This window comes from Muntiacus reevesi, chromosome 4 (genome assembly GCF_963930625.1).
Source record: "Muntiacus reevesi chromosome 4, mMunRee1.1, whole genome shotgun sequence".
In the NCBI taxonomy this organism is placed as follows: domain Eukaryota; kingdom Metazoa; phylum Chordata; class Mammalia; order Artiodactyla; family Cervidae; genus Muntiacus; species Muntiacus reevesi.
The window spans coordinates 170929861-170945746 of record NC_089252.1 but is presented as its reverse complement, the minus strand read 5'-3'; the positions used below and the strand labels follow the sequence as shown (position 1 = coordinate 170945746).

The following is a 15886-nucleotide window of genomic DNA, read 5'->3' as shown; positions in this document are numbered from 1 at the left end:
GCAGTAACATCATTGCATCACTCGGGTTCCCTACCATCCCTATCTGGGGAAAAGTAGCAGCCTGCAACAATATCAGCTTCTTGCTCTACTGTCAGACTAAAACCACCTGTGCAGAAAGGGATTAGACTTTATCACAGCCCAGTCCCCAAGAACAGTGGTTCAGCGGTCTCATTAAACGCTGCATCTGCTACCAGGTGGAACGAAGTCAGCTTCTGAATGCAGGTGCCTGTCAGTGCCTCAAGCGAAACACTCTCAGCCCTCTCAGCTTTCTGCTCCTTCTCCAGCTCCCTCCTTCCCAGTCCCCAATTTCCTCTGCGTTCCGGCTTGGAGAAGGCTTTCCGGTGTGCGCAGCCCGCGAAGAGGGCCTGGCTGCAAACCCAGGGCAGGGATGTGAGGAATGTGAGATTCCTACATAGAGGGGTGGGAGGGAGAGAGGGAAGGAACGGAGGAGGAAGACAAGGCTGCCAAAGACCAGGCGTGGGAGAGGAGCCAGGCTGCGGCGCCTGGAGGGCGGGGGCTCAGGTCCCGCGGCCCCTGCCCAGGCTGGCCTCAGACGGCTCCCCGCCTCCGCTCCCGGCCTGTCAATCACTGCCGATTTAAACACCGCGCTGTTCCCTCAAGTCGCCTCCTCCCCGTCCTCCGGCCGGCCCAGGCCCCTCCTGCACTTTTTAAGGGGCCCCCATTCCAATGCATCACCCCAGCAACCCACCCCCCGGCGCCCCTTTATCACCTCCGGACTCCTCCCTATCGCTGCTCCCTTCCTCCATTTTTCATCTCTACTCTCACCCCTTCTCCTGACCTCCAACGCCGCGAACCCCCGCCTCAATCCCCCGGGACATCGCCCCCGCCTTCCCACACCCTCCTTGAAGTGGGAGCGCGCGCAGGCGCCGTACGCACCGCCCTGGAAGCGGTCTGGACTCTCCGTACCCGCTGCGGTCGAGAGACAGCCCGGGTGCCGGGTCCCAGCCTTTCCCGGGAGGGGACGGGGAAGGGGAAGAAGACGCGAGAGGGCTCCGACCACTCTCGGCCGTGTGGGACGGAGCCTTTGCCCCGCCCACCGCTGCTACGCAACCCGGCGGAAGCTCGTCACCAAGCCCCGCCTCTTTGTTTAACTCGTCCCGGACTGGACACCACGGCAGCCAACGAGGAGAGTGAGGGCTAGCCAGGCCTCCGCTCTAGACCGGAAGTCCTTGTGGTCCCCGGGAGGACTAGATAGCCGTTTGGGAGGGACGACTCTATGTTCTTCCCGGCGTGAGCATCAGGGGCCGAGCCGGAGGCCGACTCTCCAGGAGAGCGTGACTTCGCTTCGGAGGGGTGCACGTGTTCGTGCTCTAAAGCCGATGCGACTTGGTGCGAGATCGTCGCTAGTAGGCTGGCCTGCACTGACCCGCCGTCTGCCCGGCCCCTCTCCCGCTTCCAGAGCCGTGGTCAGCATCCCGGAGCCTCCTGATCTTATGGCTCATAGTCATGGGAGTGAATATGTAGTCATCAAGGCGACCACTGGGTGGGGAGTGGGGGAGTGTGTGGCCGGGAAACTTTGATCTAAGCTTGCCCGCTTCCTCCGTCTCACTCCCGCCGTATTTACGTCGGCCTTCGGAGCACTTGTATAGTTGCCCGAAACACCTCAGGGGACAGAAGGGAGATAAAAATGTCCCTCTTTCCGGGCTGTGGTTTGCTTTCCTTAAGGTACAACACCGTGGCTGGGGTTGTGGGCGGGAGAGAACCGAGCTCCGAGGAAAGTCAAGGTGGAGCCTAAAGCCCTCTAGAAGAAGGTAAGGGACTGATTAAGCAAACCAAGGCAGTACAACTGCATGGCCTCATAGGCTAATCTGATAGTAAGCAGTATTTTTCACCGATGCTCGCTAGGCAAATGGTAACGCACGTGTATGTCATTGTTTATATATGTAATTGGTTGATATGCAATGCTACAGAGTTAGCTACATTTTGTTGACTATGTATCAAGTGTCAAAGGGAACTAACGGTTCAGGCCTCTTCTTTTTAGTCCTCTGAGGATCCTGAGGTCTAGGGGGTGAGAACTTCAGGAACAGTTGCCTTTCGGAGTGTGAGAGGAAGTAATGCAAATGTTGCTCTCTGAGCCCCAGAGTCCGTCATTTCCAAGGGGAAAGAGTGAGGCCGCCATTTGTCTGTCTCTGGTGTGAATGCTACTTTTCCCAGAGACCTTCACCAACCTGGTTACTGCCCCAAATCAGAAATAAAGATGAGGGTTAGAGCAGTTGGAGAAGAGGAGGAAACTGCCTGTTGTGTGCTAGACACTGCTTTCTACATGTGCTAGACACTGCTTTTTCTCGTCTGCAAAATGGAATCACATATTTAAGAACTGTCGAGTACCAAAGTGAAGTGATGAGCTTGTTTTTATGCTTTTGTCCGCTGGATTCCAAAAAAAACCTTTGCTCCTATTTCCACCGTGTCACGACTAGGAGAAAATCTTGGAGGCTTCTCCTAGTGCTTGCGCCTCGTCAAGTGGAGGGAAATTGGGACCTGAGGCGCCCCCTGGCGGTCTTTGCTGTTCTTTGCTCAGTCTACCCTCTCTGAGGCTCCTTTAATACCTAAAATCCCACCCCTTTCGCGGCGCGTGAATCTCGAATCCCGATTGGTCGGGTGGGGAGCCGGGGCGAGCCGGGGCAGTGCTGATTGGCTGGAGGAGGCCGGCCGGGGCAAACTTCCGGGAATGTTCTGACTCCTGCGTTCCATTGGTCCGCAGCCGGCGGCCTGGGGACCTTTGGCTCCCCCTGCGGGCGACGCGGCGGCGTGCACAGTCCGGCGGGCTGGCTGGGTGGGTGGTGGGCTGTGGGTTGGGGGAGAGGATGGACTGAGTCCCGGATTGTCCAGATGAGGGTTCGGGAAGGTGGGCGAGTGAGATTCCATTCCTTGGCTCTGCATCAGGTTCTCTGCCCCGGTTTCCGTCGGCTTCCCCGCTTCGGGACTTGAGACTGAAAGCCTCCGGGGAGGGGGGACTTCCAGCCCCGAAGCAGCCAATCCAGAGGCCCCTTAAATTCTGATCTTGAAGTTGGAGGGCCACGGGGAAGTTCGTTTCTACCCTTTTAGTTAGGTGGTTTAGGACTGCCTGACCAGCCTAGTGTGGTAGGTAGGCCTTGCGAAGTGGACACGGGAAGGTCCATGCGTTGAACCTTCATCCCTTTCCCCCCTTCTAGTGGGGGTGCTGAGGCTCGGGCAGCATGACGACGGAGACCTTCGTGAAGGACATCAAGCCCGGGCTCAAGAATCTGAACCTCATCTTCATTGTGCTGGAGACAGGTGGCTCAGCTGGGGCGGCGGGCCCCCTGCGTAGGGTCTCGGGGTTGGGCAGAACCATTCTTAACTTGCACCCAGAATGGCAGGGCGCATCCCAAGACACTGCCCACGTCCAGTCTCTCGTAGCCCCCGCCCGGAGAGTTATGGTCGAGTGTAGGGTAGATGGACGGAACTCTTGCCAGATCCGTGCCTCCAGCGCCTCCGGGCCTTCCCCGCCACCGCCCCCCCACCCCCACCCCCCAGGGCCCTCTCCATGGTGCTGGCTCCTCCCTGCCCCAGGGATTTGGCCTGTTTGTACACCTCACTCCACCAGTATCTAGACTTCATCCCTCTGATCATCACCACCGCTGTTTATCTGACCACCGCCACCGCATTGGTCTGTTCCCTCCAGGCCGAGTGACCAAGACAAAGGACGGACACGAGGTTCGGACCTGCAAAGTAGCCGACAAAACCGGCAGCATCAATATCTCCGTCTGGGACGACGTGGGCAACCTGATCCAGCCCGGGGACATTATCCGGCTCACCAAAGGGTAATCCATCAGGCGACCTCTGGTTATTCCAGGGCCTTTTCTGTGACTCTGAATCCTGCTTTCTGTACCCCCACAGGTACGCGTCAGTGTTCAAAGGTTGTCTGACGTTGTACACTGGCCGTGGGGGTGATCTCCAGAAGATTGGAGAGTAAGTGCTATCTTGGGACGGTAGAAGCACAGGTGGAGGAAAGAAGCTTGTGTTTTGCAGAAGGCAGCATGAGGGTGTGCATTCCATGTTCTGAACCTGGGCCTTCCTGAGGTTTCCTGGGGATGGGCCTGAGGCTTTGCCACTTTCTCCCCTTGCAGATTCTGTATGGTTTATTCTGAGGTTCCTAACTTCAGTGAGCCCAACCCAGAATACAGCGCCCAGCAGGCACCCAACAAGACGGTGGGTCCCATGACTGTGATATGGGAAGGAGGGCAGGTCAGGCCAAGCAGCCTGGCAGAGAGTAAGGTCTGAATATGTCGTCTGTGCCTTCAGGTGCAGAACGACAGTGGCCCTGCGGCTCCCCAGCCTACCACTGGGCCCCCTGCTGCTTCTCCAGGTAAGTGGGTTCTCTTCCATTCACTAGTTCTCGTAGTTTCCCTACTCTACCCAGCCTAGAGAGATGCATCGCCTTCATCCCTTTTCTAACTCTTTTCTCTGATTATAGCCTTTTCCACCCCGGTTCTTTTTTTTTTTTAATAAACGTTTGTATATTTATTTACTCAGTTGTACCAGGTCTTAGTTGCATCACACGGGATCTTCCTTGTGGTGAGTGGGCTCAGTTGCCCCCATGGCACGTAAGATGTTAGTACCCTGACCAGGGATCAAACCTATGCCCCCTGCATTGGCAGGCGATTTCTTAACCACTGGACCACCAGGGAAGTCCCTCTCCCAGTTCTTTTCCAACTCCCTCGGGTGAAAACATTTGGGGATATGTTTCTATCACTGATAGAGCTCCCTTTTGCCACTAACACTCAGAGCCAAAAATGAGAGCAGTTTCTCTGCAGACTGCCCTTTTTCATTCTAGCTCCTTCCTCTCTTCTTTGACTTCTTCTTTGGCAGAAACTTGGCGTTTTCCACCCTTGCCTATTTTGATTCAGTATCAGTTCTGATACACTGTTACTTACATGACTCAACATGTCCATACTGCACCACTTTAGCACGAAGTCGTTTCTGTTTAGGGTTGCCACTCTTGAAATTTAAGTCCCTGCTCCTAGGCCTTGACCCTCGGGATTATGGTTCTTCCAACTCAGAAGCCCTTGCTTTTGGTCTGTTGAGAATTTGCCTTCCTGTAGATCATCAACTTTTAATTAGAATCATTCACCAACATCACCCCCTTCTTCCCTTGGCTTTTCCTTAGAAACCTGTTTTTTTACTGTTCTTTTCTCCTGGGTCATCTCCCAGCTGACCCCACTACTCCTGGGTGTTTGGCATTCTTGCCTGTGATCCACGCCTTATGTTTCTCCCATGACATTAGGCTTCGGGCTGCCTCTATCGTTCCTGTCTGTGTCTGCATCCTCAGTTACCGTGGTTTCCTAACCTTCATTAGAACCACTCAAGGTCATGGTGTTCTTTGGAAACACCATGAAATAACAACATTTAATTCCACCATAAAAAGTAGCATCCATATTTTCAACTGAAAATATGACAGTTACATATTCTCCAGTCTCTATAACTCTATTATTTACAAAAATATTTTAAATAAGATACATTTAAGCCTGTTTGCCCCCTCATATTCATTTGCTACATGTTTATTTGCTTTGTCCTCTGCTAATAGGTACAGAAGGTTTTAAAGAAAAAAAATGTATGGCATAAAAACAATCACTTTCTACATACTCTCCTAATTATTTCTCTGAATTAAGGAAAGGGCTTTATTCTTCAGTTTTGGCTGCCGATATCTTTGTCTGATGGACCAGCAGGGGTACGGTTAGGGTTCATGGTGCCTTGTGTATGTGAGAGGCAGACACCTATCTTCATTTAACAAGCATTTATAGGTGAGGAATACAAGGGGAAAAACACAGCACTTGTCTTTAGGAGCTCGAAGTCCATGCAGGAGATAGCCCCACAGATGATGGTTATGTTAATAATACACCGGGGTAAGTGTGGTGATAGTGGTTTTCACAGCTAAGGTAGTTCAAAGATTGAACACTGAAAACGTACACAAAAGTGTTGTCTATTATTTTGGGGGTGTGAGTATGTATAATAGTCTTTTTTTTGCTTATTCTTGTTTATATTTTCTCAAGTGAATGTGATTCATTGTGACACACACCACACTTTTTTCTTCCTTTCTAGATCCTTCTTACATTTTAGCACAAATTTCAGACCCTTCCCTTCCCAGTGAGCCTCTAGTTTTATAGTCAGTTTTGGTCAAGAGCTATTTTGTTGGTGATCCTTGAGCCTAGCACTAAACAGCTAGGTGTGACTCCTAATGATAGAGATGAATGAAAAAGAAAAATAGGAATTCCCTGGCAGTCCAGCAGCTAGGACTTATTGCTGTCACTACTGAGGGCCCAGGTTCAATCCCTGGCCAGGGAACTAAGTAAGATGCCACAAGCTGTGAGGTGCAGCCAATTTTTTTTTTTTTTTTTAAAGAAAATATACAATGGTTCATGTAGCAACTGTCAGAATGATTGCCGTCTCCTCTGGGGCCCCTTCCTGCAGCTCACATTTTTCGCACGTGGTCACACAGCCTTAAATGCGCAGCTGCACTTGGTGGAGACTTCTGCCCGCCGGGGCTGCAGGGAGGTCTTGGGGGTGGACGCCTGCCTGCCTTAGTTCTCTGATTCCTGTGTTTCTCCTCTTTCTCCCACACCTAGCCTCTGAGAGCCAGAACGGGAATGGACTGAGCACCCCACCAGGTCCTGGCGGTGGCCCGCACCCGCCTCACACTCCCTCCCACCCCCCCAGCACCCGGATTACCCGAAGCCAGCCCAACCACACACCTGCCGGCGCCCCCGGCCCTTCCAGCAACGCCGTCAGTAACGGCAAAGAAACCCGGAGGAGCAGCAAGAGATAGCGGTACTCGCCTGCTTCCCGCCACCAGCCATAAGCCAGGCGTCTGCTCGAGAGCACAGCTTTCTCCCGGGCTGCCGTCTCTGGGGGGCCGGGGGGTAGGAGTGTTTTAGCCACTAAACTTCACTGAGGGTGGGCGGGCCGTGGCCTTTACCCCCCCTCAGCCCACTCTCCCCTCCTTGTCCAGCTGAAGCTGCCTGTCTCCTGGGGTTCGGGGCCATCTGCCTCCCCTCCTTCCTGCTTAGAAACGACGGTTAGCCTGTTTCTTGAGTGTGTGATGTGGAAGTCTAATTGAATCTCTCCTTCCTAATAAATGTTACTTTACCACTCTGTACTGGACTCCTTTGCTTTCCACGGGAACATGAAGAGATCGGCAGCTGGGGTGTCCCTAGGGGGTGGAGGGGAGGAGCAGGGCCTGCCCCTTTAAGGGCGTGTCCTCCTCTGCCGCCTCCCTGCCGTGACCCTTGTCCACCTGCCTGCCTGCCCCCCTGCAGCTGGAACCGAAGACGCTGTCCCCCTTCCTCCAGGTGTCCCTGCTTCCTGCTGTCAGGTAATGCCAGCCTCGACCCCCTGGACCGATCACCCCGATCAGACTGTGCTCCCCAACCTAAAGCCAGGTCAGACATCTTCAGAGGGCCCGGGCACTCCTTTCCTCCTCCCACCAGAGCGGCCCCTGTCTTGGTCATGATTCCCTGAGTTCTGGCTCTTTCTCTCCTGGGATGAGGAATTGCTAAAAACAATTTCTTCCCCCTGCGTCTGGGGTTGCCCCTCATCTGCCTTTTTACCCTCCTCTCCAGCTTAGGGACATCTGGGGCCAACTCTCCAGGGAATGTGGGCATGGGGCGTGGGGTTGGAGCTGAATGAAGCCCATGCCGTATGTAAGGTAGGTGGCGTGGCAGTTTAGGCAGCGAGAGGCTAAGATGGTACCGACTGGCTTGGGGGGTGTGTGTAAATTATTTAGAAGAAATGGCCAGGCCCAGGCTCTCCTTGGCCATGTGGCTTTTCCAGGGGCAGAGGGTGGCCCCGCCCTACTCGGGGGCCCAGCCAAGACTGACCTTTGACCCCCACCCCAGAGACCAGTGAACCATTAACTCCTCTGATGTGACTCTTCCCACTCTGGCACCTCCCCTGGCCCCACCCCCAGGCAGCTGGGCTAGGGGCGAGGGCTTGGCCATCCTGGCTATCTGACGTGGCCTCCAACTTACCCGGGCAGCTGGAGACCGAGCCCGGCTCCCCTCCATAACTCAGGAACCTCTCAGTGCCCACAGCCAGGCCTCGTGGGAGCCTGCGGTGACGGCTCTCACACTGCCGTGGGGCTGAGGCCCTGGGGGTTGCAGGGTATGAGAGAGGTGGGCTGAGGCTGAGGGGTGGGCTCTGGGGGACAGGGAGGGACAGTCTGGGCGGCTCTGGATCTGGGGAAGGCAGTGTTCTGGGTCAGGAAAAGCGCTTGCTCTAGGAACCGGTAAACAAGAGGCTGCTCAGAAGAAGGCGATGGGGAGGAAGGGTGAGCGAGTAGGGCTGCCGCTGTACTGGGTTGTGGTGGGGTGTGAGGAGTGTGGGCTCACGGCAGGAGCCCCAGCCCCTTCCTCCTCGTTCTTCCAGGGCAGTCCTCAGGATGTTCCACCAGGGGGAATAGAAGCCGGAACCAGAGCCTCTGAGCCTGTCCCCCCAGGAATGGGGCCCCCAATGAGTCATCTGCTGGCTGGCCTGTGTGTGTGGGTGGCCTTGGGCTGGGTGGAGGGCTCAGGCCCCTACCTGGGCCCTGCTGAGCAGGAACAGAACCATTACCTGGCCCAGCTGTTTGGTCTCTATGGGGAGAATGGGACGCTGACCGCAGGGGGCCTAGCCAGGCTCCTCCACAGCCTGGGACTAGGCCGAGTTCAGGCCCTTCGCCTGGGACACCATGGGCCTCCTGCTGGTCGGGGTGCACCCCCAGCTGGAGACAATTCCACACACAGGTACTAACCCATCTCCCCCCACCCAAAGTGTCATAGCCAAGCTCTTCCCTACTGACAAGAGTCTCCTCCGGCTGCCTAGCTCTGCCTTCCTAACATCAGACTCCTGGAATCACACGTTTTTCAGACCCTGACTTGCCGTCCCATCCATTCTAGGACGCAGGACCCCGAGCTGAGTGTGAATGTCTGGGCAGGGCTGCCTCTGGACCCCTCGGGGTGGGGTGACCTGGCGGGGACAGAGGCCCCAGGACCACCCCATGGGCCAGGCCCCTCGGGCCTGGGCCTCTTTCACAGGCTTCTGCTGCTGGACCATTCCCTGGCTGACCATCTGAATGAGGATGTGAGTCTTATGATCTCCCGAGGGGATAGGAGCCACGGGATTTAGATGGCCTGAAATGTTTGAAGACTCAGTAATTTAAAATGGCTACTTAAATCCAGGTGTGATCTTAGGGTACGTTATTCCAGTAAAGGAATATGTTCCCCTGTGCTCACAGTAGGTAGACCCATGCCTCGAGCTCTAAGACTGGGTTTAGGGGCCACTCTTGGCAAAGCAGAGAATCCAGAGAAGCAGCCCAGGGTGAAACCTGGGGCTGGTTACCTGGAGAGGAGGCCTGAAGTGGGTAGATGGCTATCATCACCCAGAAAGTCAGTGAATGTGTTCCATGTACACCGGAGGGCAGCCAAACCCAGCCCTGAAACAGACCTGGTGAGGGTGAGCACCCCGTCACAGGAAGCACTCGATCCAAGGCTGGTGGAATGTGTCAGGGCTCTTGAGAGGAGGTTTGCATGGCATTTTAGGTTCTTCTCCCTTCTAAGATTCTGGAAGGGAGGGCTCTAGTTGTCTGACCATCATCACTAAATTAATGAGACACCAGAGCTACGGAGGGAGGGAGATGGTGGCAGTGCTCACTAGCACCCAGTTTGCACTGAATTATTTGCTCTGGTTTGCATATTCACTGATAATGAACACGTGCTGATCATCAGTAACTGTCCTGAGTCCCTGACGTACCCGCCAGTGTGAGTGAAGGGGACCCTGGAAGAGACCCAGGAGTTCATGCAGTGGAAGGGCAGACACCCAAGATCTGAGTCCCAGGTCCCAGCAGTTCCCCGGTGCCTAACCTCCACCTCTACCTGCCCAGTGTCTGAACGGCTCCCAGCTGCTGGTCAATTTTGGCTTGAGCCCTGCTGCCGCTCTCACGCCTCGTCAGTTCGCTCTGCTGTGTCCAGCCCTGCTTTATCAGATCGACAGCCGTGTCTGCATCCGGGCCCCAGCTCCGAGCCCCCCAGGGGACCTACTATCTGGTCAGTGGGTTAGAGAGCTCCGAGCTCCCCAGGGGACCTCCTGTCTGCTCCGTGGGTGAGAGCGGGAGTGGGGGGCGGGGCACGCGAGTCCTGGGCTCAGGCCAAGGAAGGGGGTTCACCGGGGCTTGCCTCCCCTGGCAGCACCTCTCAGCCCCAGCCCACCTCTAAGGTGTCCCTGCAGCTCCGCCTGACCCCAGCCCCTGACTTTGCGCAGCCCTGGCTCAGAGTGCCCTGGCCGTCCTGCTGCTCAGCCTGCCCGCGCCGCTCTCGCTGCTGCTGCTGCGGCTCCTGGGGCCTCGTCTGCTGCGGCCACTGCTGGGCTTCCTGGGGGCCGTGGCCGTGGGCACCCTCTGTGGGGATGCGCTGCTGCACCTGCTGCCGCACGTACGTGCAGCCCCTTCCCCGCCCCCTGCCCCAGGGCCCCCCGTCACAGGACATCCTCTCTCCCACTCCAGCCGCAGCCCGCAGTTGCCTTCTGGTGGGGAGTGTGGGTGAAGTCCACCCCGGGAGAGGGGTGTTGTCGGGCGCGGGGGGCTTCTGGAGTCTGCCGTTGACCGCCTCTCCGTCAGGCCCAAGGAGGGCAGCACGCTGCAGCCGGCGGGCGGCCGGAGGAGGACCTGGGCCCCGGGCTGTCGGTGCTCGGCGGTCTCTTCCTGCTCTTCATCCTGGAGAACGTGCTGGGGCTCTTGCGGCGTCGAGGGCGCAAGCCAGTGAGTGACACCCTATTGTCCTCTTCCTGCCGAGACCAGAGTCCTAGCCGAGAACTGGCCGCTCAAGCCGGGAGGTGAGGGGCCGAGTGCTCCTGGCTCTGACGTCTGCCTGACTGTGTGTGCGGGGCCTCATGGCCAGCAGGGAGTGGGTTCGGGCTCCTCAGCACAGACCCAGGGCTTCCGACCAAACGGGCTCCTCTCCTGAGCTCGGGGCAAGGAGAAACGGAGGGGTGCCGACCTGGGGAAACAGCAGAGGCCAGGGAGCACCCCCAAGTCAATGTCACTCTCGCAGCGGGCAGCCCGGCTCTCCTTGCCCCCGGCTCTGCTGCCTCCTCCACCAGGAAGGATGCCCTCCCGTTTCAGAGATGCTGCAGGCAGAAAAGAAAGGACCTCAGAACTCCAAGCCTGGACCTGGAGGAGGGCAGAGGGATGGCCCTTCAGCCCCTGCAGGCAGCTCCAGGTGACCGGAGCACGTGAGGGCTGGGCCGTGGCTCCCAGCTCACCTGCAGCCGCCAACACGCTCTTGTCCTCCTTCGTGCAGAGCCAGGGGCTCAGGGCCCGAGGGAGCAGGCCAGCCAGCCCCCAGCAGTCCCAGCCCCTCCTGGGCACGAAGGCCACAGTCACGGGTGCCCGGGGGGTGGTGGCGCCAGCCTCACGTGGATGGTCCTCCTGGGAGACGGTCTGCACAACCTCACAGACGGGCTGGCCATCGGTGCGGGGACGGGATGGAGGGCGGGGGTCGGGGGAGGGCGGGCCTCCAGCTACCGGTGCGGCTGGCAGGGCTACCGGCAAGTGGCGGGAGGGCGGAGCTCGCGGCCCCTGCCCCCTGCCTCGGCGAAGACGCCTCTTCCAGACTGCCCACCTCCCGTCCGGCCCACCCAGGGGCTGCCTTCTCTGACGGCTTCTCCAGCGGTCTCAGCACCACCGTCGCGGTCTTCTGCCACGAGCTGCCGCACGAACTGGGTAGGAACGGCCGGCGTGGAGCGGGGCTGGCTCCTGGAGGCCGGGGGCGGCCCGGGCTCACTGCGCGCCGCCCTGCGCTCTCTCCGCCCAGGTGACTTCGCCATGCTGCTCCAGGCCGGCCTGCCCTTCCGGCAGCTGCTCCTGCTAAGCCTGGTGTCCGGAGTCCTGGGGCTGGGGGGCGCGGCCCTGGGCGTGGGGCTCAGCCTGGGCCCTGTGCCGCTCACTCCCTGGGTGTTCGGGGTCACGGCCGGGGTCTTCCTCTACGTGGCCCTCGTGGACATGGTGAGGGGCGGCGGGGAGCAGAGAAACCGGGGAGGCGGGTGGCGGGGCGGCGGCGGGGCCTGGCTCACCAGCGCCTGAGCGGCGAGCGCGGAAGCGGGGCGCGGGGGCTTTCTGGCCCCCGACGGCCTTCTCTCCTTCCAGCTCCCAGCCCTGCTCCGTCCGCCCGAGCCCCCGCCCCGGCTGCACGTGCTGCTGCAGGCGCTGGGGCTGCTGCTGGGCGGCGCGCTCATGCTCGCCATAGCGCTGCTGGAGGAGCAGCTGTGGCCCCTAGTCTCCGACGACTGAGGGGGCGCGGTGGAAAGGCGTCCAGGCCTCCCGGCCGCCCCCCGGCCAGAGGAACGGAGGCAGGACGCAGCGCCAGTAGGATCAACAGGATTTTAATAAACAGAACCCATCCCCAAGCCACGACGGCGACGGCTGTGCTTGCACCAGAACAGCCCAGAGACCCGGGGATGTGGCCGGGGGAGGGCCCAGCGCCGGCGGGCGGAGGGCGGGCCTGGAGGGCGCGGGACGCTGGGTCTGGTCTGCGGGGACAGCGCTGTGCTTCACCCGGAGAGGAAGGGGCGGGCTGGGTCGGGACGCTGCACCGAGGTCCCCCTTCTCCCTGCTGCCCTCAGCACCCTGGGGGTGCAGGCATCCCCGCAGGCTGCCCTTTATTGCTGCCCGCCGGCATCAAACACCCGCCCCCAGCACCGCAGGTGAATCCAGGGCAGGGAGGAGGGCGGGCGGGCAACATTGCTCAGACAAAGATTCCACTAGGATCCAGTGAATTGTGCTCAGTTCTCTTTACTTCCTACAACCGAGTACATGGGTCACAGGGCGGCGGGAGCGGCAGGACACGGGGGCCCGCGCGCCCAGCGCACGCCTGCACACAGGATGGCGGGTCTGCAGCATCACAGGTCATGCAGGGCGCGGGGGAGGGGGTTCACACACAGAGACGCCCGCGCGGTACCGGACGGAGAACACCCCGGAATATACACAGCTGTACACGGGGACCCCGGCCCCGACCCAACCCTCTCCCCTGTCTTGCCGTCCCCCAGGCCGGGGGACTGTATTGCTTTGAGAGAGCCACCCTGGGGGCTGCTCTGCCAGGCGCCCTCCCCCCACCCCCATTTTGGCACATCTGCAAGACACGCGCGGCGCGAGGGTAGGCACCCTCCCTCCCAGGCTTAAGTGGCCGGGAGCTGAGGAAGGGGGCAGGAGACTTCATCCGCCTTCTTTCCCCGAGCCCTTCCCAAACCCCTAGCAAGCCCACTCCAGCCAGAACCCACCCACCCCCCAAAACACACACACACACACAAAGCTGAGCTACCCGGGAATACAGAGGAACAAGGAGATTGTCCGGGACGGGGCAGAGGCGGTGGGCAGGAGGGACTGGAAGCAGAGACCCCTGGGTGGGGTAAGACTGGCACACCGCTACTTTAGTGCAATTGGAGAGGTGCCCAGGGTGAGGGGCACAGGTGGGAGGCGAAGCCAGGCTGCCCAGGGAACGCGCCTGGCGGGAGGGAGCGAGGGCCCAGGGCAGGCCCTCTCAACCCTGCCCCCTCGGCCCTCCCAAACGCAGTGCTGTCCCCTCACACCCAAGTGGGCATCAGCAGCCTCAGTCAGTACCTTCAAGTAATTCATAGAGCAGACCCTCCCCACCCCGGCTTCCTCCCGGCTCTGGGATTTGGTCGCGTCTCTAGGGGTTGGGTCGGGAGGAGGGGGTCCCCAAGTCAGACCCTTCCCTCTCTACCTCCCTCTTCCCAGACCACTGGGCTTGGTCCTCAAAGATCCTCCCCTCGGCTCTTGCCCAGTCTGGGTCAAGGCTGAGGGCCGGGGCCACCACAATTAGATGGAAGGGGCTGCTTTTTACTCCTTATCCCTCCTTCAAAGGTAGGGTTCAAACGAGGTGGGCTGGGGCCCCGCACTGGTTTGCCCCAAGAGGAGGGGTTCCGGGCTAGGGTCTGTAAGGCTATTTTCCTTTGCGGCAGGAAGGGGAGGTGGGGGAATGAACACTGGGTGTGGGGAGAGGGTGAGAAATGGCGGGGGGGAGGAGGAAGGGGCCGCCCTCGGAGCAGTCCTGGAGCCACTCAGACCAAGGACGCTCACCTACACAAGATCCTGAGCAAGCCTGCTCCCAGTGCCTCCAGCCTGGCCCAACGCCCCTCCCAAGACCCCGAGGGAGGTCTGGGGGGTGCACAGCTGCAGAACCGTTCACTCTGGCCCCACGCCCCCCGCCCCACCCCGCCCCTTCTCCCCTCCTAGGTCCAGGGAGTAAGGAGGTGCTCGGGTGGGCAGACAGCGGTGTTAACAGTATTGAGTTTTCCTTTGGTTACACATTGAAGGCAAAGGTGAGCTGGACTTACAGTCAAAACGGATAGGGGTGAGGAAGGAAGGGGGGCCATGGCTGGGGCTGGAGGGGGAGGCGGGCCCTCCTCAGCCCCCCACCCCAAGGAACGCGTCTGAGTGGGGTGGCAGTCCCTCCGCCTCATCTCTCCCGCCCCCCACAGCACCAACGAAAGGAGAAGCCCCCGCCCCAGAGGCCGCTCCCACCCCAGCCTGGGCCGTACATTCAGTGGTTTTCAGCAGTCCGGGGCTCAGGGGGCCACGGGGCGGGCGAGGGGCCGTCCGTCTCCGCGGGACAGCGGCAGTGACCCGGGTCTGTTGGTCCGTTGGGGACCCACAGTTTGTGCCGTTTGTTTTTCTGAAGGATAGTACACACCCTACCAAAGCCACCGCCAAATCAGAAACATCTCCCCAAAAGTCAGAAACTAAAAACTGGCTCTTTCCATCTCGCCCCCTGACTCACACATCCGTTTCCCTGTCTCCTGCGTAGCCCTCGCTCTGTCCCCTTCGCTGGGACCTGGGGCGGCTCCCAGGGTCCTCACTTAAAGTAGGCCTTTTCTCAAAAGTGCTTATTACTTGAAGCAAGTGCTTTAGAGCTGCGGCGGGGAGAAGGGGACAGGGAGCGGGAGGGCGAAGGGAAGGAGATGATTCCTCCCCGCCCTGCCTCCTTAAGATTGGGGGGGGCACTCTGCCTGGCTGACTTCTCCACACCCGTTTAAGTCAAAGAGGTTTAAAACAAAAACCAAAACACTTAACATTAAAATAAATATGCAGTGGCCATGAGAATGGTCAAAATGCTTCAAAAGACACTAGGGGTTGGGGAGCCCGGGGCGGGGTGTGGGGCTTCCTTTGGCATTAGGAGGAGGCTGCCCGGCCTCCTGGCCTCCTCACGCCTGCCCTGGCACTGATGGTGTGCCGGAAGCGCGCGGGGGCCGGGCAGCCTCCAGAAATCTCATCCAGCAAAACCACGGGGCCCCCGCCAAACACTCGAGCCTTCCTGTCGTCACCAGACACTGATGAAGGAGAACACGACTGCAGCCTCGAGAGTCCAATCCCGAGGACCGTCTCCCTGCGCCCCCACCCCCGCCACCTAATTCCCAGCACCAAAACGAGGGGGGGCAGAACAGGAAGGAGAGAGAAGTGAAGCCAGGGGCGAGCTCTGCAGAACCAGCAGGACGGGGGAAGGGCGGGGGCTGCAGCCCTTAAGAGAGGTCACGTTGATTGTCGTCTAGGGGAGGACAGGGTGCGCGGGGAGGTGGGCAAGAGGGGCATTGCAAGGCCCTTTGGCTTTGAAAATAAAGATTAAAACTAAAAGCTGCATACTCCTTCTTACCAATAATGGTCATTCGGAAGCTTTGAAATGGTTTAGGAACTGAAGGTTGGGGGACGCAAGACACGGGTGGGGTGGGGGGAGGAGGCGGGAGCAAGACAGCAAGAGGAAGGGCTGGGACGAAGACCCCAGGCTCCGGGAAACCAGCGTGAGGTATGGTGGAGGGGGTCTGCGAGGCAGCGGGCAGTCCCTGGGATGCCCCCCGCTCCCCGCAG

At 59.1% G+C, this 15886-nt stretch overlaps 3 protein-coding genes across 14 annotated transcripts in view; 2 read left to right on the top strand and 1 right to left on the bottom strand.

Moving 5' to 3' along the window:
* The window catches only part of RNF41 (ring finger protein 41), a 28546-nt gene extending 27498 nt beyond the window's left edge, over window positions 1-1048 (bottom strand). For 2 of the 5 annotated variants that reach the window (XM_065934908.1, XM_065934907.1), the window contains exon 1: window positions 898-1047. The gene's annotated coding sequence lies outside the window, so the exon portion shown is untranslated. Of the gene's footprint in view, window positions 1-897 lie in introns of all 5 variants that reach the window. The other 3 variants (XM_065934909.1, XM_065934911.1, XM_065934910.1) reach the window with 3 other exon arrangements.
* Window positions 1049-1194: 146 nt separating this feature from the next.
* On the top strand, window positions 1195-7133 carry NABP2 (nucleic acid binding protein 2). Of its 5 annotated transcripts, XM_065934912.1 has the most exons (8): window positions 1195-1427; window positions 1687-1772; window positions 3174-3276; window positions 3665-3803; window positions 3880-3951; window positions 4110-4191; window positions 4285-4348; window positions 6606-7133. In XM_065934912.1, the coding sequence occupies exons 3-8, from the start codon at window positions 3198-3200 to the stop codon at window positions 6803-6805; spliced, it is 636 nt and encodes a 211-aa protein (XP_065790984.1). In that variant the 5' UTR covers window positions 1195-1427; window positions 1687-1772; window positions 3174-3197; the 3' UTR covers window positions 6806-7133. The 5 variants fall into 5 exon arrangements, with proteins under 5 accessions (XP_065790984.1, XP_065790985.1, XP_065790988.1 ...); XM_065934913.1 differs by lacking the exon at window positions 1687-1772; XM_065934916.1 differs by lacking the exons at window positions 1195-1427; window positions 1687-1772 and adding an exon at window positions 2759-2794.
* An 82-nt stretch (window positions 7134-7215) lies between these two features.
* SLC39A5 (solute carrier family 39 member 5) lies at window positions 7216-12439 on the top strand. Of its 4 annotated transcripts, XM_065934904.1 has the most exons (12): window positions 7333-7351; window positions 7599-7684; window positions 8404-8759; window positions 8913-9096; window positions 9896-10058; window positions 10273-10442; window positions 10628-10768; window positions 11132-11228; window positions 11310-11480; window positions 11651-11731; window positions 11823-12013; window positions 12155-12439. In XM_065934904.1, exons 2-12 carry the CDS (start codon window positions 7631-7633, stop codon window positions 12296-12298), a joined length of 1752 nt encoding a protein of 583 aa, XP_065790976.1. In that variant the 5' UTR covers window positions 7333-7351; window positions 7599-7630; the 3' UTR covers window positions 12299-12439. The 4 variants fall into 4 exon arrangements, 3 of the variants coding, with proteins under 3 accessions (XP_065790977.1, XP_065790978.1, XP_065790976.1); XM_065934905.1 differs by lacking the exon at window positions 7599-7684 and having other exon boundaries at window positions 7216-7351; XR_010663085.1 differs by lacking the exon at window positions 12155-12439 and having other exon boundaries at window positions 7318-7351; window positions 10628-10842; window positions 11061-11228; window positions 11823-11963.
* Window positions 12440-15886: the final 3447 nt, after the last annotated feature.